General features: G+C 39.0%; 1 protein-coding gene across 2 annotated transcripts in view; it reads right to left on the reverse strand.

Moving 5' to 3' along the window:
- Nucleotides 1-2,996: 2,996 nt before the first annotated feature.
- LOC114655780 (intelectin-like) overlaps nucleotides 2,997-25,699 on the reverse strand; it is a 41,436-nt gene continuing 18,733 nt past the window's right edge. For both annotated transcript variants that reach the window (XM_028807006.2, XM_028807005.2), the window contains 5 exons: nucleotides 19,864-20,111; nucleotides 17,089-17,247; nucleotides 10,451-10,571; nucleotides 4,057-4,160; nucleotides 2,997-3,662 (listed from right to left, as the gene is read on the reverse strand). In XM_028807006.2, coding sequence (XP_028662839.1) covers nucleotides 3,516-3,662; nucleotides 4,057-4,160; nucleotides 10,451-10,571; nucleotides 17,089-17,247; nucleotides 19,864-20,111 — 779 coding nt within the window. In that variant the 3' untranslated portion in view covers nucleotides 2,997-3,515. The remainder of the gene's footprint in view (nucleotides 3,663-4,056; nucleotides 4,161-10,450; nucleotides 10,572-17,088; nucleotides 17,248-19,863; nucleotides 20,112-25,699) is intronic.

The following is a 25,699-nucleotide window of genomic DNA, read 5'->3' on the forward strand; positions in this document are numbered from 1 at the left end:
TGTGGGGCATCTGTTGGTGAAGAAAGATTCACAGATCTCGACTTTGCTGACGATGCTGTGATCTTCGCTGAGTCAATGGAGGTTCTGATCGGGGCACTCGAGAGACTGAGTGAGGAGTCAGCATCTGGGCTTGCGAGTGTCTTGGATAAAAACCAAGATCCAGGCCTTTAATGACCTCTTAGGCCCAGCCATCAACTGTGTGTCTGTCTGCGGAGAGATTGTCGACCTTGTTGAGAGGTTTACTTACCTTGGCAGTGACATTCATGTCTCTGGTGAGTCTTCCTATGAAGTCAGTAGACGGATTGGGAGAGCATGGGGGGTCATGAGGTTGCTGGAAAGTGGTGTGTGGCACTCCCGATATCTATGCAAAAGGACAAAGGTCCAAGTCTTTAGAGTCCTGCTGCGTCCGGTCTTGTTATATGGTTGTGAGACATGGATGCTATCCAGTGACTTGAGACAAAGACTAGACTCCTTTGGTACTGTGTCCCTCCGGAAAATCCTTGAGTACCGTTGGTTTGACATTGTGTCAAATGAGTGGTTGCTCATGGAGTCCCGAATGAGGCACATTTCCTGCATTGTGAGGGAGCATCAGTTATGGCACAATGACCATGTGGCACATTTCCCTGAGGGTGATCCAGCTCATAGGATCCTCATTGTTGGGGATCCGAGTGGCTGGGCCAGGCCAAGGGGCTGCTCACGTAACACCTGGCTAAAGCAGATAGAGGGTCATTTCCGGAGGGTGGGACTGGACCGCGTGTCTGCCTGGGGGGTTGCCAACTGGGATTCCAAGCTGTTTCATCATGTGGTGGGTGCAGCGACACACTGTATCGGTGCATGCTCCACAACTTGACTTGACTTGACTTGATTGTAGCTAAGCGATTGATGGGCTTCTTTTGCAGGAATGTGTTTATTGACACCTGGGATACCAGTTTGCTTCACCTCCTTAGGGAAGCCAAGGAGAACGGATGACCTGGTGGTGCTCTGGTTAGACCTAGTCAATGCTTATGACTCAGTGCTCCACAAGCTGGTGTTGAAGATGTTGGTAAGGCATCATGTTCTAGTTGTAGTAAGGGACCTCATCCTGGACTATGGCAACTTCAGCTTGAGAGTCTCATCAGGGTCAGTTGTATCAGAGTGGCGTAGATTGGAGGTGGGGATTATCACAGGTTGTACCATCACAGCGATCATGTTTGCTCTGGCAATAGACATGTTGGTGAAATCCGTAGAACCAGAGTGTAGAGGTCCCAAGTCCAGGATTCGTCAACCACCAATTCATGCCTTCATGGATAATTTGATAGTGACCATGGAGTCGGCGCTTGGAGGGAGATGGACCTTGAACGGGCTAAAAAGATTAATGGGATGGGCTAGGATGTCTTTCAAGCCTAAAAAATCAAGATCATTAGTCTTGAAGAGAGGCAAAGCAGTGGATATGTTCCAGTTTTTCATCACAGAAACACTCATCCCTATTATATCTCAGGAGCCTGTAAAAAGTCTGGGGAAGATTTTTGACAGCAGTCTCAAGGATACAACATCCATTAAGAGCAAATGGGAGGTACTTGAGGGGTGGCCGAAAGATGTTGACAAGACAGGCCTTCTGGGAAAATTCAAGCCGTGTATATACCAGCAAGGGATTTTACCAAGGATCCTGTGGCCTTTGCTCCGCTAAGAATTTCCGATATCAACAGTTTTAGACCTAGAAAGGAGTGCTGTCTGCTACCTGAGGAGATGGCTATGTCTACCAAGGAGCTTGAGCAGCATCACCCTTTATTAGAACCCCTGCAAACTAAGACTCAAGGTTTTGTGAGCAAGAGCGGTGCTGCAGTTCTGAGCTGAAAGTCTAATGACCCTAATGTTTCTAGGGTAGGGGTGTCAGTCGGGACCAGTAGGAAGCGAAACGTAGATGATGCAGTGGAGCAAGCAGAATCATGGTTCTGCCATAGAGCCTGGTGGGTGCAGTAGCCAGAGGAAGAGCGGGGATATGATCAGTTGCAACCAGCTGTTTATCCTCACAGGTGGTGCAGTGGTAGTGCTGCTGCTTTGCAGTAAGGAGATTGTGGGTTTGCTTCCCGGGTCCTCCCTGTGTGGAGAGTGCTTTGAAAAGTGCTATATAAATGTAAAGAATTATTATTATTAGACAAGGCTCGGGGAAAGAGCAGAGGTGCCACGTTATTGTAATCTAAGAAGAATTAAGTTATATGCCTGATATTTATAGATACAAGCAATAGCTTATGAATACATTAAAACGACAAAAATCTGGTTTAGAACACAGGCATTCAATTAATAGCTGGCACATGAAACAGTGTTAAGTCAGACTGTAGTGAGAAATCTAGTCTACTGACATTTCATTGAAGAACTGAAGGAGAAGAAACTTTTAAGCAAATCCATTCTTGTTCTGTGCACACCATATAGTTGTAATTTTCTCAGATATAACTGTAATGGGCAAGGTTTGATTCTCATGCAGTTTCACAAAACTGAGGCTAAAATTAGTTTTGCAGGTGATTACACAAATACAAATGTGAACTAACTAAAACGCATTTTGTGATGGTTTTAAAAATTGTTGGGATGAAAAATACAAGGAATATTGTTCTCTAGAGACTTGTTTACACGTATTTACCTCTGTTCTTCTCTACAGCTACATAAAGCATGTAATCTGTCAAATCCAGTAAAGCCAATTCCATTTATGCTTCTCATTTACATCACTATGGAGGAGTGTTTTTTCAATGTGACATGCTGCATATTTTCCACATAAAAACACAATAAAATGCCCCATTGAGCAGATGACTGTGTCTGTGCTGCTTGCCCCTTGCTATAACCTAGCATCCGCTCTTTGCTCTTTCTTGATTTCTCTGGAAGACTTTGAGGTCAACACTCTCCAAGCACCCTAGAACGTCAAGTTTGTTTTCTGCCTCTGATGTATCTTTAGGATTACATTAATACTGTCATCATAACTGACAAAGTAGGGATTGTACTGACAGGAAGTGAGTCCAGTTATCATCTTCTTTTCACTAGATATTTTTATTTAAGTACTAAACAATAGGCAGATGCATAAGGAATCAATTGCATGTAAACACTTCCAGACAGGAAATAAATACCTTTCTCCTTGTGTCAATGGCATGAATATTGCTGGAAGTGACACGCACTTTCACTAATTTTTTGCATATCATTTTCCTCATCACTACCAGATACCATAGAGACTGATCCAAATACATTTGTAAAACTGAACATCTTCCAAAAATTACACAATCCCAATATGACTAAGTAAGCTAAAAGAGGATAAAAATGAACAGATGGATGCATATAGACACTAATGGCACATTTTTGAGTGAAATTTTACTTTCCATTCAGCTTGTATGACAACACATTTCGACTGTTTAACCCTGACTGATTTCTCTGTTGCTATTTATTTTACTTGTAAAACCTAACAATTCTATACCATGACAACAGGAATAACAAAACATCAGAGAAATGTGTGTTACCACAGATAAAGCTTTTTCAGAAAGGGTTTTGTAAAGAGTTCAGCGGTAAAACATCAGGACTGCTGATTCTGTTATCTTCTGAGAAGCACTCCAGCCTGTGTGAGTCCCATAGCCATCCCAGTCCCAAGATGCAAAGTCTCCACACTGTCTTGCAGGATTGAAATATCCTCCTCCCCCAAAGCAATACTATTAAAGAGAAAACAGGAAATATCTGGAACTTAAATGGAAAGCATTTAAGTTGTATTTTGAAAATATTTAGTTTCATATAGTATGCTGGTGCCCTTAGTTAATATTTAGTTTATACAGTTAATACATATAGTTTTATTAAAATATTATTAGAGCATTAGATATATAAAAAAATAAAGCAAAAAAAAAACAAACCTTATATTCATTTGTTTGATATGTTTTTAACTTTTTTACATAGCTGTAATAGATTTGAATCTTATAGTCAGATATTTAAAGCAAAGATTTAAAATTAAAGTAAAGACTTTATATTCAAGGAAAAGCAGAAGCTCACACATATTCATGCAGAAGAGTGTATCAGAGAAGGCTACCATCTCTCCACAGTCAAACTACTTACATGTTCACTGTTGCAGCCAATTACTTTGACACCAGAGCAGACTGCCATTGGGGTTTGCTCATAATTAAAAACTCGAAAACTTACATATCCTGGCTCTGTCTCACCTACAAAAAAGGAATCATATTTATCTCATTATTTATCACACAGAAAATGATATTTATTATGGAATATACTGCCAAAATAATCAAAAGTTGAAATTTAAAGCTATAAAAGTTTTCCATGCTGTTTACAGTAACAGATATGATCTTCAATTGGGATATATAATTTGAATGTGTGATAATGGATGACAAGTTTCTGGTGGCTAGTCCCCTATATCAGGACACCAAAAAATATTTGCTCCAAATCAGTTCCGAGGAAGGGTGTTCTGTGTCTGTAACAATCAAAAACAGTTGGGAATTTCCAAGGTGATCTACAATTTGCAAGTCCCGTTGGTGTAAACAACATCAGTGGTGATGAAACATGGCTTCCAATTCATTCTTCTTGATCAAAGCCAACTAGTGCCATATGTTGCAATGAGATGCACAAAAGTGAATGACTTGAGAGACTGTCAAGACAGGTACTTTAGTAAGTATGGGACGCAACTAGAGCTTTACCAGCAAGCATAGGTAAAGTTATTAAAAGTTTCGATATGTTTGGGGAGTTGTGGCAACACAGCCATTGCGTGGATTGGGCTTGATCAGGTTGTGGTGTCCACATTGATATCCTTTCATGGGGCCCAAGGTCTCTAGAGACAACCCTGTCTAAAGGGCACAGAAGGTGATGTGACTGTATCATTAAGTAGACTCCATTATGAACATTTGAAGAGCTGTCACGATTTTAAAGAAGTACTAGGGAGCTCTGCCCCCTGCTCGCTTTGCTTGCCAAACCCCCGTGTTTGATTAATCAGATATACAATTTTAAAAGCTTTTTTTTTTCTTTGGAATTGTTTCAATTTCATTATTTGCACTTTTACTTTAAAGCTTTAGTAAAAACAATATTTGGAATTACCTTTTCTTCAAGATTGCATTGAATTTTGATTCCGTTTTTTGGAGATACATTGTGACAACGCAACGTATAACTGCCCATGAGTGAATATCGTTTCTTTTTCTCTAATAAATAATCCGACTTTTTCTAATGTTTGTCCCGGTGATTTGTTAAGTGTCATAGCAAAAGCTATTCTCACAGGAAACTGTAAACATTTTAATACGAATGACCTATCAAGTTCTCCTTTGGTGTCTAATATTATTCGCGGAATATATACATTACCTTTCTTGTCACCTGCTAAAATTTGCATCGCTTCTCCGTGATCATAAATATACACCTGACCGAATTGTGTTTTCTTCAAAATTAAACTTGTCATTGCTTTAATTGTTGCAGGACCAAAGATTCTCATAGCGTATGGTCCATTATTGTGTAAATCTACGTTTTGAGCATTGAATGATGCGAAGGTGAAAAGATTATTGTAGACTCCTATATTTTGCCTGTAGTGCTTGTAGATTCTGCGGTGGGCTGGTGCCCTACCCGGGGTTTGTTCCTGACTTGTGCTCTGTGCTGGCTGGGATTGGCTCCAGCAGACCCCTGTGACCCTGTTTTCGGATATAGCGGGTTGGGAAATGACTGACTGACTGACTGTTAGTGGATTTCACTTTCCCCAAACATTAAAACTTTTAATTCTCTTAGATATACCTCCTCATTGTGTAGAAACACTACTTTTCCCTGATGGCAACACGAATTAGACGATCTACAAATCTCTGACTTCAAAGCCTTACAATATTTCCATACTTCTGGCATATCATCTATGTCCATATATTCAATCTCTATTCGCCTTTCCGTTATTTCACCAAGTAATAATTACTCTTTGTTAGCACTAATGCAATCTTTACTATCTTTTTTTGAAAGTTTCTATTTTTTCTGCTTTGATATTCTGTAAGTTGCTCTGCATGTATATTGCGCCTACGTTTTTTTGTGTCTTTTGAATTCCACTGTTCTCATTATCTCTAACCTGCTCTGCATGTGTTTCGCCCCCTCATTTTTGAACCTCTTTATGACGTTTTACTTTGTTTTCTACTCTGTTTTTTATTTCTGACCTCGTTTTGTCCTGCTGCTTTTTCAATTACACCTGGTCTGTGATGATTACTTTCCCTTTTTTTGAGTAATAATTTCCGCTTGTTTGCGCTAATGCAATCTTTACTATCTTTTTTTTTATACATTCGAATTTTACTGCTTTCATATTCTTTAGCTTTCTCTGCATGTGTATCGTGCCATCGTTTTTTCTGAGCCTTTCGAATTCCACTGCTTTTATAATCTCTTATCTGCATTTTTTTCTCTCCAACACTTTTGGGTCTCTTTTCGCTGTGCTGCTGTTTCTTCTTTGCTTAGTTGTTGATGTTTCATCTAGAATGTATTGTCCTTATACACTTTATATTAGCTGAGAGTAGAGGATCTGTGTCTGCTAAAAGCCTTTACACGACCGAGAGTTTTGATGACCGTTATCTTATTTGAAAATGGTTGTAAGTATTGCGTGACTTGCAAGAATCTCATGTTCCACTTCCTCACAAGATGGTCCTGGGACAATCTCTTTCGTCTCGCGGGTCTTTTAAGTGTCTTCCGAGAAGATGAAGTCTCGTCTCCCTGGTCTCCCTTCCAAGATTTTTTTTTTATAATAGAGAAACATTTGAAACAGTTTCCCCAGATGCCAAGTGCAATACTAAACTTGTCATGCTAATTGTACTTAGGCAGTTCTTTGTTCAGTGAAACTGTCTTCAGGGTAGCACCAGTAAGACAGACTTCAGATCAGTGCTTGGTTGGAAACTAGACTATCACCCATGAGTTTGTGCTGCCACTGTGTGATAGAAGAATAACATTTTTAGAGTCAATTCCTGCCTTGTTTACACAATGAAATATTTAATTAGTATGAAATACAGTAATCCCTCGCTACTTCGCGGTTCACTTTTCGCGGATTCACGACTTCGCAGATTTTATATGTAAGCATATCTAAATTCATAACTCGGATTTTTCGCTGTATCGCGGGTTTCTGCGGACAATGGGTCTTTTTACTTGCTTCCTCAGTTGGTTTGCCCAGTTGATTTCATACAAGAGATGCTATTGGCGGATGGCTGAGAAGCTACCCAATCAGAGCACGCAGTTAAGTTCCTGTGTGCTGCTGATTGGCTCAGCGACGGAGTGTTGCATTAACCAGGAAGTCTCATCTCACTCATTCATCATTAACATGCTAATGCTTCAGGGGCCGTGTCCAAGCACCAAATAGGGTTGCCACCCGTCCTTTAAAATACGGAATCGTCCCGTATTTGAGAATGAAATTGCGCGTCCCGTTTTGAATCAATACGGGACGGGTTTTGTCCCGTATTTTTTTTATCATTTTTTTTAAAGCAGCGTCTCATGCAAATCATCCTACACGCATTTTATGAAGATGCCTCCTTTCCTACTTTTGATTGGGTAATACGGGATGTGGCCCCCACTGCAGTATGCGTCCCTTATTTTTTTGTATTAAAAGTGGTAACCCTACCAACAGAAGATGCAAATGATTGCAGAAAAGGTAAAAGTTTGGATATGTTGAAGGAAGGGAACAGCTACACCGCTGCAGGACATCGATTCTTTTTATTTAAAAAGGAGGAAAAGCATATAAGATCTACGGCCGCAGTGTCCTTTAACCAGGGTGCAAAACGAGTTGCAAGTGGACGTGATAAGGCAATACAAGTCTGGATGGAATCTGCTTTGGGAATCTTTGCAACAAGGTCGACGACGTCATAACCGCCTACAAGCTGCTACGTGTACTTCGCTATACAGTAAGTGTAAACTTATCTACCAATTTCATATTGCTTAGCAGTTGTCCCTGTTTTTAATAGAGTAAATGGTGGGTTGTAAACAATACAGGGAGGGTTTAAAAACGTCCAAATACACGTTAAATAATTAAATAAATATAGTGTCCCTACTTCGCGGAAATTCAGTTATCGCGGTCGGCCTTGGAACCTATCTCCCGCGATAAGTGAGGGATTACTGTAAACATATAAATACAAATGTAGTTAATATTGATGTAATCAGCAATTAAATATACTGCATGTATTAATCATAATGAGTATTAAAATAACCTGTCATCTGAAATGAATGGCATTAAATATTTAAAGCCATTCAAATTTGTTCGGCAAAAATTACAATAATATACCAATCACAAGATGCACAGAAAGCAGTTTTCTGTTTTGTTTTTTTATCTACATTAGATAGCTGGATACCATCTTTGCAATGTTTTCTGCAGAAATTTCTTAAGAACTTGATTTATTTGCTTGTGTTTTACATAATTACTTTTGTGGATGTTTTTTTTAGATGGAATCTTAAATATGTTAATTAAATTGACTTTGGGTGAAGACTGAGTGGCCTGAGACTGAAGGATCTGATCAGTGGTGGAGCCAGCAGGGAGTGAAGGGTGTTTGCCCCGTGCCCACTCTAAAGGGAAGCCGACAAACATGACCCAAAAAAAAAGTCTAACATCATTCTGGTACACCCTAATATGAAGCCTCATGTAAATATTACAGAATGCAGTTTTGAAGTTTTAAAAGGGCACATGTTGATTGCATTAACATTACAATGCCGCAAGACTATTCCTCTACAGTCTATCCTACTTGAAAATGGGTAAGTACACATCAGGAGCATTGACATTCATAAAACAGGGAAAAAGAGCTCTCTTTTCTTTAACTCGGATTCCATTTACACTCTTATTTACTTCAGGACAACTGACAAGTATGCCTGATCACAACTGCAATGACAAAGTGTATGAAGAAGAACAAAGTGATGAAAGAGAGAGAGACAGGTCATCTGATGAAGAAAGCAACTAACATTGAAAACAGTGCAATAGATACAAATGAGAATGATAATAATGATTGAGAGATGAATGTTTACCACATTATGAAAATGAAATTGTCAGTTGCCAATAACAATTTACCAGTGCTGACAGGGCTAAGGCTCATTCAGGCTTAATGCTCAAGAAAGCTGCACATTGATCTACGCTGGGCTGATGCATTTTAACCAAGCATATCTTTCACCAAAACTTTATTCACATTTCTTGAAGCCTGAAGTCAAAGCAAAGTGGTATCTAATTTTTTTTTTTTTTTTTGCCAAAACCAAAATCTCATAATGAATTCTCAATTTAAAGTAAAAGCAAAAATCATTACCAAATTAACCTTATAATAAACCATATTATTTATTTTAGATTTCTTCATGATTTGCTCTGTTGCTAGCCATTGCAACATTCCTGAACCAATATTTGAATGCCAGTATGTGTACTCTTCTGTCTTTTAAACTGACAGCGTGTTGACGTAATGTAGGCACTTTGTTCTTTAAAGTCAACAACATGGCAACTCCTATAAAATAGTTTTAAACATTTCTAACAATGAGTATATTAACAGTAATAATTGCAAAAAATTAAATATCATGACAGTACTACATCAAACATTTGAATGATATCTTCAACATAACAACAGAAAATAATAACAGTAATTGTAAAGATGAACCATATAATCAATCTGTATGTTTTCAAAATAGGTTTCTACAGATTACAGATAATCACAGTAATAACATGTAACTTTAGCAAGTCTGTTTACATTGTGTAACCTTCTTCTTTGATCTGCTTACTTGAGAAAGCATCAATGTCATCAGCTTTTGCTGAGGTTGCTTACTGTCCCTCACAAGACACATGCTGTGGGCTTGTAAAGAAGCTCACCTTTTAAATTAGTTAAGGAGATCAAAGTGTAATGCAGCTGTTTTGGTGAAGAGGTTTATATGCACGTATAAGAATGCATGAAATATTAAAAACCAGGTAGAACTTTATCAAAATGGGACTCACTCTGTTACAGTCTCTGAGCAGTTTTATTTTTTTTTTTATAAAGACATGGCACTTTTCTCTTATCTCAACCAGCAGTATGGAAGAAAAAAGAAAAGTGTTTTGTTTCAGAAAAGTGTCCAGGGCCATTTGCATTAGCTTTGTTTTTCGTGTATTTCTCTTTTTTTTACAGAAGTACTACTAGTTACCTATCTGGGTGGAGGATCTCTTTGCGTCTGAGTTTTTTTTCTGAGAACCCCAGTTTTCTCCCAGATCTTAAGGTGAGTGTCTAAGTTATCGGCTTAGCCTGGGAGCAGCTACTGGCCAATCCAGAGTGAGTTCCAGGCTTCACACAAGCTGATTGAGAAGGTGAATAATAATGAGATTTTTTCTTGCTTAATATTCAAATCATAATTGACTAAGATCTTGTAGAAAAAAAATGTGTTACAATGTCTTAGAAAAAAAACCCTACAGTACATCTCATTTCAGATGATGTGTTGTTCTTAATTTCACATGCTAGTAAACTATCCTCACCTTTTTTTCACAAGTGCACTTTAAAGACTGCCTGTTTCCAACACTTACCGTATGTGCTAGGCCCATACATCTCTTTGGTTGATTTTGCATCCCCAAAATCAAACACAATGGGAACCGATGGCCCATTGTCTGTTTGGCATGTACCACCTTTATATTTCAGAGGATAGCGCTGAAATATAAAAGGGTAATTATTGAGTAAGGTACATTTAATCAGATGAATACAGTTAAAACATTTAAATATTGTTTTGCTTCAACGTATTAGACACCTTATACCCAAATTTCAGCAAAGTAAATCATTGAAACGAAATCTGAACTCAGACTGTTTATAATAATCAGGGTAACAAGGCATTTTGATAGTTTCGTTTTTTTTAACTTTGATATGTATGTTGTTGCAGGTGGCTGGGGGGGCGACCCGGAGGACCGGAAGAGGGCTTATGCCTTCCCCAGACCACATGGGGGCGACCGCCCTGGTTGCTATGGGGACCACGGGTACAGAGCTGTGAAGCTCAACCCTGTAGAGGCCCGTGGTCACCGCCAGGGGGCGCCCCAATGCCTTTGGAGCCCTGGACCTCAGCACTTCCGCCACACCCGCTTCCAGGTACGCAGCCGGCACTTCTGCCACACTGGGGAGTGCTGGTGGAAGATTGCTGGGAAGCACCGGGAGCACATCCTTCATTCAGGGCTGGAGTCAGGTGGAAGAGGACAGAAGTCAAAGGAGAGGATTGGAGGTGGTCCTGAGAGAGAAGGCATTTTATTGAGGGCCTGGACTGGGGTGATTGGTGCTGCGGCACTGGGTTGTGTGCTTCATATTACTTGTAAAAAGTGTAAATAAACGTGTGTTAGGTGACTTTAAAATGATGTCCGTCTGTCCGTGTTCGGGCCAGGTTCCACAATGTGAAAGGCTGCAAATACACACAAATGTGCAATGCAATAAATGGCAGATTTTTTGAGATGCTCTTACATTAGTGTTTATTTTGAAATCTAACTCCACAGCAAGCAAAAGATAAAATCTAGATTTTTCATCAGCAATGGATCCGTTTTCTGAAAAAATTTTTTCATCATTATCAGTACCTGTATTAAGTAGAAAAGTAATAATAAGACAAGTAGCACACACAAGAAAGATAACTGTAGTGGTGAGTGGCACTGTAATGTATATATCAGGCACCCTGCATATCAGCAACTAAGATTATATCATTATATGGGTGGCATGCTAATACAGCAGGTAAACATTAATGGCTCCGAGTTCTCTTGTCTAAAGTTGACTAAGTGTTGCAATGCCAATTGTGCAAATATCTATTGATAAATGAACAATGGGTTCTTTAATATCTCAAGAATTAGGTCCCTGGTGTTTCTATGTCTTTAATGGTTACACGCCTACTGTATGTGTTTAAGAAATAGTACGACAAATGACGTATGTAGTGAGATTAAGTTTAAGACTTAGTGAATAATTAGTAAATATTCATGTATCAACTAACTTGTATTATTCTGTTACTCTGTTAAGCAACAGAGAGAGAAAGTTACAAATATTTAAAAATCAGGGTTCAAACAAAATAAGGTAAAATGAGGAAAAAAGTTTCATTAAATGTAATTTTGCTTAACCAAAAATACATCTGATAGTCAGAAACACATTTTGTCATGAAATGAAAGTTGTTTTGCAAATGGGGTATGCAAAACGTACTTGACAAGTTTTCCTAAAATAAGATAAATAATCTTAAACACAGATTCCTTGATACGTTCATAAACCTTACAATAAAGAATTGAAGATTTAATGTATTTATTAAAAAACGTTTCACAATCTTAGGCTTCATTTTTTGCCGTGATAAATAAAAAACAAAAGTTTGTTAATACCTAATAGTACAAACTGTAGAGAATTTAATGCTAGAGAAGCACCTGCATATTCATTTAATGTGTATTTTAAAACAATTGTTTTTAAGGCTTACCCAATACAGTTATAAGGTTTACCGAATACAGTTACATTGTTCCAACATTAAGAACAATAAACTGCTTGACTGTGGGGTATTGACCTTGCCACAACACCAACTTTGACTTGTAGATATTGGCTTTAAAAAGCTGTACAATGTTGCATTTTCTCTTCTTTTCAGTAAAAATACACTTACAAGTAAACAATGTTTGGTGGTAAAAATAACTTAAAAGTACATAAGACATTAAGAAATCAGTTGGCATAAACTTGTTTCAAGGAATGCAAAGTTCATTATTATTTTTACCACTGTCAATCTATGAGTTAATAAACTGAGAGACCCCTGGATAGTTAAAAGGTAACTGTTCTAAGAAGTTATAGTTTATTTTGAATCCTGACAAGGCTGTTATAAAATACATTTAAGATCATGCAAATCCCAGGTTCAAAAAGAATTTAATTCAATTCCATTCAATTCAATTCCAATTACTCCTAGGCAGCATACTACAACAAAGAAGCCTAGAAAAATATACACTATTTCAAATTTAACATTAAAAACAATTACACGAAAAATGCAATACAGAAAAGTAAATTTATTAGGATATCTACACTACATAGAAATATACATGTCTCTTTAATATGTTTTAAATATTTCAATCATCCAGATATAAAAAGTATATTCTTGTGTCAGATTCCAAGTACCCTATGACAGTTGTTCAACGTGCCTTTCCATTGAATTTCTAAAATGTGCCAGAAACAAGCATCAATGATTCCAGGAGAATGTGCCAATGGTCCACTCTGGGATTGTCATTGATGACAGTCCATCAACTGCCACTTCCATCTTTCAAAGACACATTGCAATGTTGTGTTGAATTACTCAAGTGTAATTGTGCTATGTATTTGTGCTTATGTATTTCACAGTGAATTTATGTCTCCTCTCCTATATGAACAACATACTTCTGAATTGGCTTTAAAATCTATGACAGGTAAACAGACAAATGGACTTTGCAATTTCTCTGACCATATCCTCGGAAGAATAAAGAGCAACAATGATTGCTCTTAACACAACGGGATTTAACTACTTAGATGTCACAGACCAGTTACTGTGTTTTGTAATGTGGAGTTGTAGAATATTGAGTGTGTGTCAACAGGGGAATATTTTATTAACCAGCAAACCTGCGATTCTTGAAAGAATCGCAAATCCAAGAATGGCAATCACTTTCTGTTCCCTCCGATATTTGGAAGGATGAAAAATCATGGAGGGTGGGTGCGTCCTGGGAAATTTTTCATTTAATTAAATAAGATATTTGTACTAAAGCGGTTTCGTTTTGGAGCTGTGACTCATCTGGTTCTGGTGTTTCAGAAGCGCGTTGTAGGCGCCTTCGTTTATTGTTTGTATTTGTAATCGTTGAGCTCTTTCTTTTTGGAGCCGTAACTCCTTTGCTTCCGCTATTTCAGAAGCACGTTGTGGGCGCCTTCGTTCATTGTTTTTAGCCATACGGGCTCGTTTTTGTATTTCCGTTAGTTGAGCTCTTTCTATTTGGAGCCGTGACTTCTTTGCTTCTGGTGTTTCTGAAGCGCGTTGTAGGAGCCATCATTTGGGAAGTCGCTGGGTTTGACTCTGGGGCGCTGAGGCGCTGTTTCAACTTACTTCTAATACTGAATTACCGTGGTGTGCGTGTTCGGGCAGCGGTTGTATTGTGACCTGAAGTCTAGTTTTACAGGTTGTGTTGTTTGGGCACCACCTACTGACTTTGGGAAGCCGCTGGGTTTGACTCTGGGGCGCTGAGGCGCTGTGCGCATGCTCTTCGGTGTGTCCAGCGTCCGTGCATATAAGTATACAACTGTCGTTTAGTAATATAGATCATTCCACCATAATGAACTGAGTGCAGATGTATGTGCTAAGCATTGCAGCAGCAGTAATCTTGTTCACACAGTGAAAAATGAGACAACCAGTCCCATCTGATAGGAAACCTAACTGTTGCCTGCTTCAGATATATAAACTACCATTAGAACTGAATAATTAAAGGCATTTAAACAAAGACTCTGAAGCAAGGGAAAATTTACTTAGAAGATAAGTCAAAGACCAGTTTAGCCTTTAGTCTTTCTTGGAAACGAGACCTGTTTGGTGGTTTCTAGCATCATGGTCGAGTCTGTTACATCAACTTCACATTCCTGGGAGTGAAGGAGTCTTGCCTCATAACTATTTATTTGTAAAGGTTTAATTGTCAGTTGATGCTCTATATTGGGCAAGTAATTTGCCCTTAGGTTATACAATTTGATATAAGGAGACCTAAACACGTAAATTTAGAAAATTTCAGGGCAGTCTTCCAGAACACATATCTGTGTTATTTTTTGATTTGATATACTTTGTTAATCCCTGAGGGGAAATTGTCTTTTGCATGTCCTTTGGAGGTCACAGCGCAGGGTCAGCCATTGTACAGCACCCTTAGGGCAATTTTCAGGATGAAGGCCTTGCTCAAGGAACCAACAAAGTAGGATCCCTTCTGGCAGTAACATGATTTGAACCGGCAACCTTCCAGATACCAGCACAGATATTTATTCTTAGAGCCACCATTGTCTACCATATACTATATTTAATTATACTAGTTCTGCTACTACATAAAATTTTGAGCTTGCTGCCTAATAAATTATTAATTCTGGTAAACCACGTTTGATCCTTGATTCTGCTATTTAGGGTATTATTACTGAAAAAGTATAGCCCTGTTCTTTGTGGGCACATACTGGAAACCCATCAGGTTCATAGCCTGAGTATTCATATTTGTTGAATATTGTGTTTATAGTCAGGTTCTAAATTAAAGTTAGGCTACCTGGCCTCTGAAGTTTTGTTCTGAAACACAAACTAGAGGAACAACACTTAATCTTTGAGGTTACATTTAAAAAGCGTCTATTAGTAATTTTTGTATTTCCTTCTAATGGTATATAACCTAAGCTTTAAAAACAATAGTAACTCAATGCTAACTCAAATATTACAGTAACATAAAATAAAATCATAACTTGCAGTAAAACTAATCTTTAAATATTAATGCAAAATTACAGTCATATTAAGAGATCTACACTCTCATTCCGTCATTGGTAAGTGGTGTGATAACTGTATCTTAAAAGCTGGTGAAATTTACAATTAAAATAACAACCATACAGGCATAATTAATAATGCATACATTACAGTAGTAGCTGGATTAAAAAACACCTACAAAGTACTCTCATTTGTGGCAGGAAAATCATTGCACACATACCTCTCATCAGTAGTTGGCCTCCATTTACATTATTAGTTTCAAGTTTTGGCTAAGGCTTCCTCTATTTACATTTACTTTATCACTTCAATTGTTTTCACATTGGAATTTTTCCCTTTTATGTCTCAGATATTTCATTTGGTCTCGCTCATTTGGAATCAGCCTTGCTAACTTTCTCTTTTGTCAGTTTTGGCCTTTTACATGCAGGTAAGTCATGGGGTTTAATCAGAAAACCTTGCACTACACACAATTAATGTATGCAAGGAAAGCATCTCCAGAAGCAACATATTTAAAATCAGTAAACAGAATCTATATGAACCAGCCATGATCAACAAGGCACAATTATAGGTTGAATTCTTTATCCAGATGATGCACTGAGGCCTAGTTGCCTTTCAGCTGTATTTTCAAAGTGCTCCATTGATCTGTCATTTAATCATTAACAAGTTCAATACCTTTGCTGGTCTGATGTGCCCTTCTAACAGTGCATATCTGTACTTGTCAAATAGACAATAAAGTGGGGAAGAGTTCATTAATATAGGTATTCTATTAAACAATAATGGATTTAATTATAATAACACAATGTAAAAATGCAAATGTAAGATTGCACCATCCATAGGATTTGAAAGACATGGCTGTTGACAGCTTTAAGAACTGAAAAATATGTTGTGATGGACGACCGGCTATGGACTCCGGTCGCCACCCCCAGGCCGCTAGGAGGAGCCCTCCGGACAGCATGATGGTGCCCCGAGTTCCAGCAGGGCCTCATGGACTTTGTAGTTTCTATACACAGCCCTGCTGGATACCTTGGGGACCACCGGGAGTCGCTGTAGGGGGGCTAGTGGGCTCTTGTGTGCCCTATTACCCGGGAGTGCGTCAGCATCACGTGTCAGGAAGGAACAACGTGCTCCCGGGATGAAGAAGAGGACTGTTTGCCCTGACCCGGAAGGAAATGGACTTGTGGGTTGTGCCAGGAACCACTTCCGGGTCGGGAGCTATAAAAGGATTGTGGGAAGCCCAGAACACTGAGCTGAGCTGGGAGGTAGGGTGGCGAAGTGTCTGGGCGAGGAGGTATTGGTTTTGAGAGAGTGATTAGTGTTTATGAATAGTGTGGTGGAAAGGGTGCTTGGTGCACTGTTAAATAATAAAATAAAGAATATTTATATATTCATCAGGTGTTCAGAGTGGTACCTGAGGGTTCAAGAGGTGGACAAAAGCTTTATCTGCTACAATGTATATGATTAAAATGGAGTATTTATCAACATTTTGGTTTCACTTGTTCTCATCTGTTTTTCAGTGATGCATCATATATTGAGATTCATTAAAATAACAGACTGAAAATAATAATTTCATGAAAAAACTGAGCACAATCTTAGCAAAAATAAAAACAGGAAGATGATACCTCATTAAAAAGCCATCTTTTGCAAGCTATCAAGAAACTTTTGTAAGATTTTACCTCAATGTCACTAACATTGACAAGGAAAAAATTAAAAATTTTGAATTTTCTAAATGAAATTTACCTGAAAAAGCTCATAAAGGTTTCCACCATTGAGAGAGAGAAATGCACTGTTGGTGTGGTAGCGTATTATAGCAGAGGCTTTCCAGTGTTCCATGGCAGCATCATTTGGAACATGCCAGACAGATACATCCAGAGCCTTTATGTCATAATATCCAACATTCTTAAAAAGAAAAAAAAAAATCTATTACTAGAGCAATCACAAAAATGCTGTCGGGCAAGAGGAATAGAGGAAGGCCTAAGCAAAAGTTTATGGATGTGGTGAGCGAGAGGACATGCAGGTGATGGGTGTAAAAGAACAAGATACAGAAGACAGGAAAATATGGAAAAAGATGATCTGCTGTGGCAACTCCTAACAGGAGCAGCCGAAAGAAGAAGAAGCTGTATTATAGGTCAGGTTTAATGTTAAAAATGCTTACCCTAAACTTGCACTTCTTCTTTTCTCATTATAACTTGCTTACTCCCAAAACTGATTATGATATTTACCGAAAATTTCTCCACCCCATCCTCCTCCATTGTAATAATAAAATGTTGTGTGTTTACTGCCAATAGTGGAAGAATAGCCAAGACCTTTCCAACAGCTTTTGGGGAAGATGGAAGCAAGAATATCTTACAACTCTTCTGAACATAAACTAATGGCAGACTAGGGAATTGTTGGTTTAACACATAAGAAGGTAACCTGGCTTTAATTGCCTTAATGGCTTTAAACTGGTGAAAGATAATCTGTTTTTAATGAAATAGGACTGGTATTTGACCAAGAGCATTGTATAATGTCTTTCAGTGCCTTTACCTCCGGCACTAACAAAATAAAATTAGTGATTAATCCATTATTATTTATTTCAGCTTGATCGAATTCTCCCACTTTATCTGTTAGAATCAGGAAATACAAGTCAAGTCAAGTTGGGGAACATGCACTGGTACAGTGCGTTGCCGCACCCCCTACACGATGAAACAACTCGGGATCCCGGTTTGCAACCCCCCAGGCAGACATGTGGTCCTGTCCCACCCTCCGGAAATTACCCTCTATCTGCCACAGCCAGGTGTTACGTGGGTGACCCCTTGGCCTGGTCCAGCCACTCGGATCGTAGTGCCGTAACTGACGCTCCCTCACAATGCAGGTAATGTGCCTCATTCGGGACTCCATGAGCAACCGCACATTCAACATGAAGTCAAACCAATGGTACCCAAGGATTTTCCAGAGAGACACAGTACCAAAGGAGTCCAGTCTTCATCTTAGGTCACTGGGTAGCGCCCATGTCTCGCAACCATATAGCAAGACCGGAAGCACCAGGACTCTAAAGACTTGGACCTTCGTCCTTTTGCATAGATATCGGGAGCGCCACACACCCTTTTCCAGTGACCCCCCATGCTCTCCCAATCCGTCTACTTCATAGGAAGAGTCACCAGAGACATGAATGTCACTACCAAGGTAAGTAAACCTCTCGACAAGGTCGACACTCTCTCTGCAAACAGGCACACTGCTGATGGTTGTGCCCAAGAGGTCAATAAAGACCTGGATCTTGGTTTTTATCCAGGACACTCGCAAGCACAGACACTCAGACTCCTTGTTCATTCTCTCGAGCGCCCCGATCAGAGCCTTCATTGACTCTGCGAAGATCACAGCATCGTCAGCAAAGTCAAGATCTGTGAATCTTTCTTCACCAACAGATGCCCCACAGCCGCTGGACCCCACGACCTTGCCCAACACCCAGTCCATGCAAACACTGAACAAAGTAGGAGCAGAACACACCCCTGACAAACCCCAGAATAAACTGGGAAGAACGCAGAGGTTCTGCCTCCTCTCTGCACAGCACTCACAGTACCAGTGTACAGGCCAGCCATGATATCCAGCAACCTCGAGGGGATCCCGCAAACCCTCAGGATGTCCCACAGGGCAGCTCGATCAACTGAGTTGAACGCTTTGCGAAAATCGACAAAGGCTGCAAAGAAACTCTGCCGATATTCGCAAACCCTCAGTGCCAGGATGCAGTCGATGGTAGGCTTCTTAGGTGTAAAGCCAGACTGTTCCGGTCGCTGGCAGGTGAGCAAGTGATCATGGATCCTATTGAGGACGACCCTATCAAGGACCTTACCCGGCACCGAGAGCAGTGTTATACCCCTGTATTTGCTGCAATCCAGGCGATCACCCTTCCCTTTCCAGATAGGGATGACAAGTCCTGTTTTCCAGTCATTTGGGATGATGCCAGTCTCCCAAGTGGAGGAAAAGATTGCTTGCAATGCCAGGAGGACAGCCTTACCACCAGCCTGGAGAAGTTCACCCCGGATACCACAGATCCCTGCAGCCTTTCCCCACCTCAGGTGGTTCACCATCTGTGCAATCTCGGTGAGATTGGGTGGTTCACAGCTAATTGGAGGATCAGCGTCAAAAACCGTGAAATACAGTATAAGCAAATTAAGATATCTGGTTAATTGGGATTTCAGTTTTGAGGTTTATTGTATACATGAAAAGAAACAAATTCAAAGTGTCCAACTGCTTATCAGTTTTTTTTTGTGACAGTTCATCAAATAAAAAGAAACCTCTACAAGAGAAAGGAGGAACCTTCAGGTCAGTTTTGTCTTGTATTTCTGAAGAAAGAGAAGGTGCATTTACTGCCTGAACAGTGCATCATTTATTTATTTTGGGTTCTTTGATTTTGCAGCTACTCCAGCACTAGATCTAAAAATCTATAGATGGGAACATCAATTGTCTTTTACCACTTTCAACTTTTTTTAAACTTTAGCAGTATTTTGCCCAAAAGGTAGATGAAAAACTTTGAACCTTATAGTCATCTCCTGTTGCTCCCTCAGCAGATCCGAAGATGACGCGGTTGGCCCAGTTCCTTTCTCCATGAGGAAAGTTTTCCAAATTGCCCTGCTGACTGGTCCAGCGATCTCCTAGTGTGCACTTTCCATTAATATTGTTCTCATGAATGCTGGCAACTAGTGTCCAGCCTCCACCGTCAGTGGTCATGTCACAGAAGGTCTCATAAATGACTCCTGTGGAAGACTTTAAGTAATAAAGTCCATCTGCAGAAGACAAAACAAATCTTAAACAAATGCAGCAAAAATCCTGTTAAAACTATACTGTTTTGTTTTGTAAGAGGAAACAACTGTTTTATCTTAAAAAAAATGTAAATGCTGCACAAGTAAATTGAATGACATGTAACCATCTGCCCAAACAAAACATATAAATGTTTTCAGACAATTCTTTAAACATTAACTGGGCACTGGGCTCGAACCCAGGACCCCAATACTGCCTTAGACTAAATCATTCAATAATATAATGATTCTGCTACTTTTTTCCACGACATTCTATCCACTTTCAGACGTTGCGAGGTAAAGTAGTTATATTCACTAACCATGACACCAAAGAGTGGCAATGTGTTGCAAGTTGATTAGCATGTGCAATTAAGAGTTTCACTGTACCATGTATATGTGATAATAAAGACCCATAAATCATTTAAAAAAATCAGAATTACAGAACTGATGATGTCATAATTGCTGGAGGGATATGTAAAGCTAAAGAAATACTGTATTAGTCTTATCATATTTGTGATCATTCATTTATAGGAACTGAAGCCATCGAAGAGTACACAGTATCATGTTGCCCTTACTAGGGATACCAACCAATATAACGCACATCTTTGCAAATTGCATAATAGTATTAGCTAGTTTAATACTCAGAACTCATATGAACATACAAATAAAGCTCTAAGGTAAGGTAGACAGTGCTGGGATCAGTTTTAAAAGATACAAATTGTTCATGTTTATAATTAGCAGAACTGACTCTGTTCTTGAAAAAGAAAGTCAAAAGAGTTATATGTTTTATTATGGTTCATGAAAGTAGATGTTAAATTCCTGTTTTGATTTAGACTTTTGTTTAAATGGTGGATCATTAAAATGATGTTAATTAAAATAAGGACTAATCAATTAACTGATGGCTTGAGAGGAACATAATTTACTTTGAAGCATAACATCAATTTCTACTTTTTTTTTCTGAATCTGAGTTTTACCTCAGTCTACTAAATAATAAAATTATACTTTAGCAAATGTTATATAATTAAGGCTCCTCCGAGTCACAGCACTGGAATATTGATAAGTGCCTTCTTTGCCACTTGTTAATTTTTGTCCTCTGTGACTTCATGCATATTTGCATGGCCTGTTTGGTGTGGTCCCAGTAATTACTCTTTTTTGCTTCAAGTGCACTGTACTTTATTATTTAATTGTGCATCAAAAAAAGGTATAATGATACTAACTGCGGAACATGCACCAAGTTTAGTAACGTTTTCTAGACCATGCAAGACAGCTTTATTTACAGACTAGCAAAATACATATATATAGCAATATACAAATATATATATATATATAGCAAAATACCCGCGCTTCGCAGCGGAGAAGTAGTGTGTTAAAGAGGTTATGAAAAAGAAAAGGAAACACTTTAAAAATAACGTAACATGATTGTCAATGTAATTGTGTTGTCATTGTTATGAGTGTTGCTGTCATATATATATATATATATATATATATATATATATATACTTGTATATATATATATATATATATATATATATATATATTGTGAGGAGCCCTCCGGACAGCATGATCGTGCCCCGAGTTCCAGCAGGGCCTCATGGACTTTGTAGTTTATATACACAGCCCTGCTGGATACCCTGGGGACCACCGGGAGTCGCTGTAGGGGGGCTAGTGGGCTCTTATGTGCCCTATAACCCGGGAGTGCGTCATCATCACGTGACAGGAAGGAACGACGTGCTCCCGGGCTGAAGAAAGGACTGTTTACCCTGACCTGGAGGGAATAAGGACTTGTGGGTTTGGCCAGGAACCACTTCCGGGTCAGGGGATATAAAAGGACTGTGGGAAAGCCCAGACACTGAGCTGAGCTGGGAGGTAGGAGGGCGAAGTGTCTGGGCGAGGAGGATTGGTTTATAGTATTGAGAAAGTTTATTGTTTATGAGTGTGGAGTGGAGGGTGCTTTGTGCACAGTGTAATTATAAAATAAATAGTGATTACACTTTTATCTGGTGTTCAGAGTGGTACCTGAGGGTTCAAGAGGTGGACCACGCCTCTATCTGTTACAATATATATATATATATATATATATATATATATATATATATATATATATATATATATATATATATATATATATATATATATATATACATACACACACACACATAAAAATATATATACATATTCATATATACATATATATACATATCTACATATACACATATCTACATATATACATATATATATATATATATATATATATATATACACATATACACATCCACATATATATATATATACATATATATATATACACATACATATACGCACATACATACATACACACACACATATACATATATACATATACACATACATACATACACATACATATATATACACACATACATACATACATATATATATATATATACACACATACATACACACATATATATACACAGACACATATATATATACATATATATTTACATATCTACATATATATCTACATATCTACATATATATACACATATATATACATATCTACATATATATATATATAGCTGATTACCCAGTGGATTCGCTCACTGAGTGCAAGAGAAAAAAATAAAATGTAGTATGTATAAAATAAGTTTGTTAATTGCCAAATTTATTTTTCCACAAATAAAGAGCACTTACAATAACATAGAAATCAATATAAGCAACATTAACATCATTATCATATGAGAATATGAAGTAATATATAAGAAGCACATTGCATATAAATATAAATTATTAAACAGTAAAATCTTCTTCTATAATACGCTACCGTGGCTATTCGCTTGTCTGTCCAGGATTTTAAATCACCTGTAGCTCGCAAACCGTTTCACCTATTGACTTGAAATTTGGTACACATATACTACGTGGGGCAGCACGGTGGCGCAGTGGGTAGCGCTGCTGCCTCGCAGTTGGGAGACCTGGGAACCTGGGTTCGCTTCCCGGGTCCTCCCTGCGTGGAGTTTGCATGTTCTCCCCATGTCTGCGTGGGTTTCCTCCGGGCGCTCCGGTTTCCTCCCACAGTCCAAAGACATGCAGGTTAGGTGGATTGGCGATTCTAACTTGGCCCTAGTGTGTGCTTGGTGTGTTTGTGTGTGTCCTGCGGTGGGTTGGCACCCTGCCCAGGATTGGTTCCTGCCCTGTGTTGACTGGGATTGGCTCCAGCAGACCCCTGTGACCCTGTGTTCGGATTCAGCGGGTTGGAAAATGGATGGATGGATGGATATACTACGTGATGTTTACTATTCGCTTTTAGGGTGATGATTTTATTACTCTTTTTATCTTTATTTTATTTTATTGTAGAATCAACTCACAGCTGCGCGCACCAGTGCGGCCGTGGCGGATGCGTACGGGTGCCGTTTTCATTCCCTACCACCTTCGCTAATCATTCTTGAGGCAGATTGAAGACTTAAGTGCCAGCTTAACTGAAAAATTAAAGAAAACATACTAAGTTATCGCAACACAAAAACTAACTTAATCAGTTTTAACGGGAAAAGATGCAGACGAAAGAAGAGAAGCAGCGGGACGCTAGGGTGAAGAGCTGCTCATTAAGCAGCAAGCGCATCAACCTCTGAGCAAACGAATGGTAAACGTACAGAGAAAGAGGATAATAACATGAATGCTCATGTCAAGTGTATTCACTCCACGTTATCGTGCAGAGCGCTGTTACTGGTATTTTGATAAAAGAATTTGAACAACATATAAGAAGCGTATAAATTATTAAACAGTAAAACATTAACATTTAAGAAGTAAAGATACATTGAGTACTACTGTAGTGCTTTCGGGTATAGTACATTTTTTGTTTGCCCATTACATGCATAAATGTATACATTTTTTGGTGTACCTACCCGAGAACACGCGACATGACCCGGCAGTTAAAAGTTTCTCGCTCTAGCAATTTTAACTCTGTTACAAAGTCATCCAAAGTCTCGTTTATACCTCGTGTCTTCTAATTAAACTTGTATCTCGCGAATATGGTATTGCAAACGGCAGCGGGAGCGTTTCTATAAACTCAATTTAAACTTATGGTTTACACCGTGCTTTGAAGATGCATAGTACGCAACACGTGTTTCACCATAATTGTGGGCTCATCAGGCGTACACACTCACTGCACTCCCTTACGGGAATCGAACCTCGGACGTCAGCGCTAGAGGCGAAGCCCCTAACGTTGTGCTACGGCGTGTGGTTCATTCATTTGACAGCATGTAGATCGGGGTAATTACATTGCAGGCATTCATAGTCTGATTCACAATCTGATTGTATGGGTGGTTACCTACCAGGTAACGCTTGTGGTTGGTCAGCAAGTCGGCTAACTTCTGCCACGGTGCCCTCTTTCAGTTGCGAGAAGCAGATCATAGAATGGTTGAAATAGTTTAATATATATAGCAAAATCCCCGCGCTTCGCAGGGGCGAATATGGTATTGCAAACGGCAGCGGGAGCGTTTCTATAAACTTAATTTAAAGTTGCGGTTTATACCGTGCTTTGTTTCATATTCTTTTCCTACCTTATCAATTGTGTAATGTGTGTTTTGAACTGGTTTGATTCATCGAAGTGATCACTCCTGCTGCGTTCAGTCACTTCACGTGAGCCGCTCTCTTGTGTGATGTTGCGATGTCCACGGGTTTATTTAATGTTAGCTAAGACCGGCAGTTAAAAGTTTCTCGCTACAGCAATTTTAACTCTGTTACAATGTGATCCAAACTCTCGTTTATACCTCGTGTCTTCTCATTAAACTTGTATCTCGCGAATATGGCATTGCAAACGGCAGCGGGAGCGTTTGTATAAAGGTAATTTAAATTTACGGTTTACACCGTGCCCAGCAGTTAAAAGTTTCTCGCTACAGCAATTTTAACTCTGTTACAAAGTGATCCAAACTGTCGTTTATACCTCGTGTCTTCTCATTAAACTTGTATCTCGCGAATATGGTATTGCAAACGGCAGCGGGAGCGTTTCTATAAACTTAATTTAAAGTTATGGTTTACACCGTGCTTTTTTATACCTCGTGTCTTATGAAGATGCTTGTATGCGTCACTCACTCGCTTCTTATTGTTTCGCTGCCTTGTCAATTGTGTAATGAATGTTTTCTTCAGCGCTCTTTGGGGCTCCTCCTTCTTTTCTACGTACTGAGTTCACAGTCAGTTCACGTGATTACGTGGGAGGCGTGATGACGTGACACGCAACTCCTTCTCCTACGGCCATCTTGCTGCCTTCCATTACAGTATATGGACAAGAAACAGGTTCCAATTATGACCATTACGCATAGAATTTCGAAATGAAACCTGCCTAACTTTTGTAATTAAGCTGTAAGGAATGAGCCTGCCAAATTTCAGCCTTCTACCTACACGGGAAGTTGGAGAGTTAGTGATGAGTGAGTGAGTGAGTGAGTGAGTGAGTGAGTGAGTGAGTGAGTGAGTGAGTGAGTGAGTGAGTGAGTGAGTGAGTGAGTGAGTGAGTGAGTGAGTGAGTGAGTCAGTCAGTCAGTCAGTCAGTCAGTCAGTCAGTCAGTGAGGGCTTTGCCTTTTATTAGTATAGATATATGTATATG

Source organism: Erpetoichthys calabaricus, chromosome 8 (genome assembly GCF_900747795.2).
Source record: "Erpetoichthys calabaricus chromosome 8, fErpCal1.3, whole genome shotgun sequence".
Lineage (NCBI taxonomy): Eukaryota > Metazoa > Chordata > Cladistia > Polypteriformes > Polypteridae > Erpetoichthys > Erpetoichthys calabaricus.